At 62.1% G+C, this 224-nt stretch overlaps 1 protein-coding gene across 1 annotated transcript in view; it reads left to right on the forward strand.

The window, feature by feature from the left end:
* Positions 1 to 134: 134 nt before the first annotated feature.
* EMH_0090160 (uncharacterized protein) overlaps positions 135 to 224 on the forward strand; it is a gene marked incomplete at both ends in the record, with an annotated part of 1,185 nt that continues 1,095 nt past the window's right edge. Inside the window, one exon of the mRNA XM_013501537.1 lies at positions 135 to 222. Coding sequence (XP_013356991.1) covers positions 135 to 222 — 88 coding nt within the window. The remainder of the gene's footprint in view (positions 223 to 224) is intronic.

Genomic DNA, 224 nt, shown 5'->3' on the forward strand with positions numbered 1-224 from the left:
CCCCCTCAGATGCAGCAGCAGCAGCAGCAGCAGCAGCAACAACAGCAGCAGCAACAGCAGCAGCAGCAGCAGCAGGGGAAGGAGAGCGTTCTGCTGCAGCTGCTGCAGCCTCTGAAAGGGCCCCCAGGGGGTTGATGTCCCCCCAAGGAGACGCTGCTGCGTCTCCAGCAGCAGCTGCATGCAGCAGCAGCAGAGAATCATCATCAACAGCAGCAGCAGCAGCA

Source organism: Eimeria mitis, genomic scaffold, assembly GCF_000499745.2.
Source record: "Eimeria mitis Houghton genomic scaffold, Emh_scaff7050, whole genome shotgun sequence".
Classification (NCBI taxonomy): domain Eukaryota; phylum Apicomplexa; class Conoidasida; order Eucoccidiorida; family Eimeriidae; genus Eimeria; species Eimeria mitis.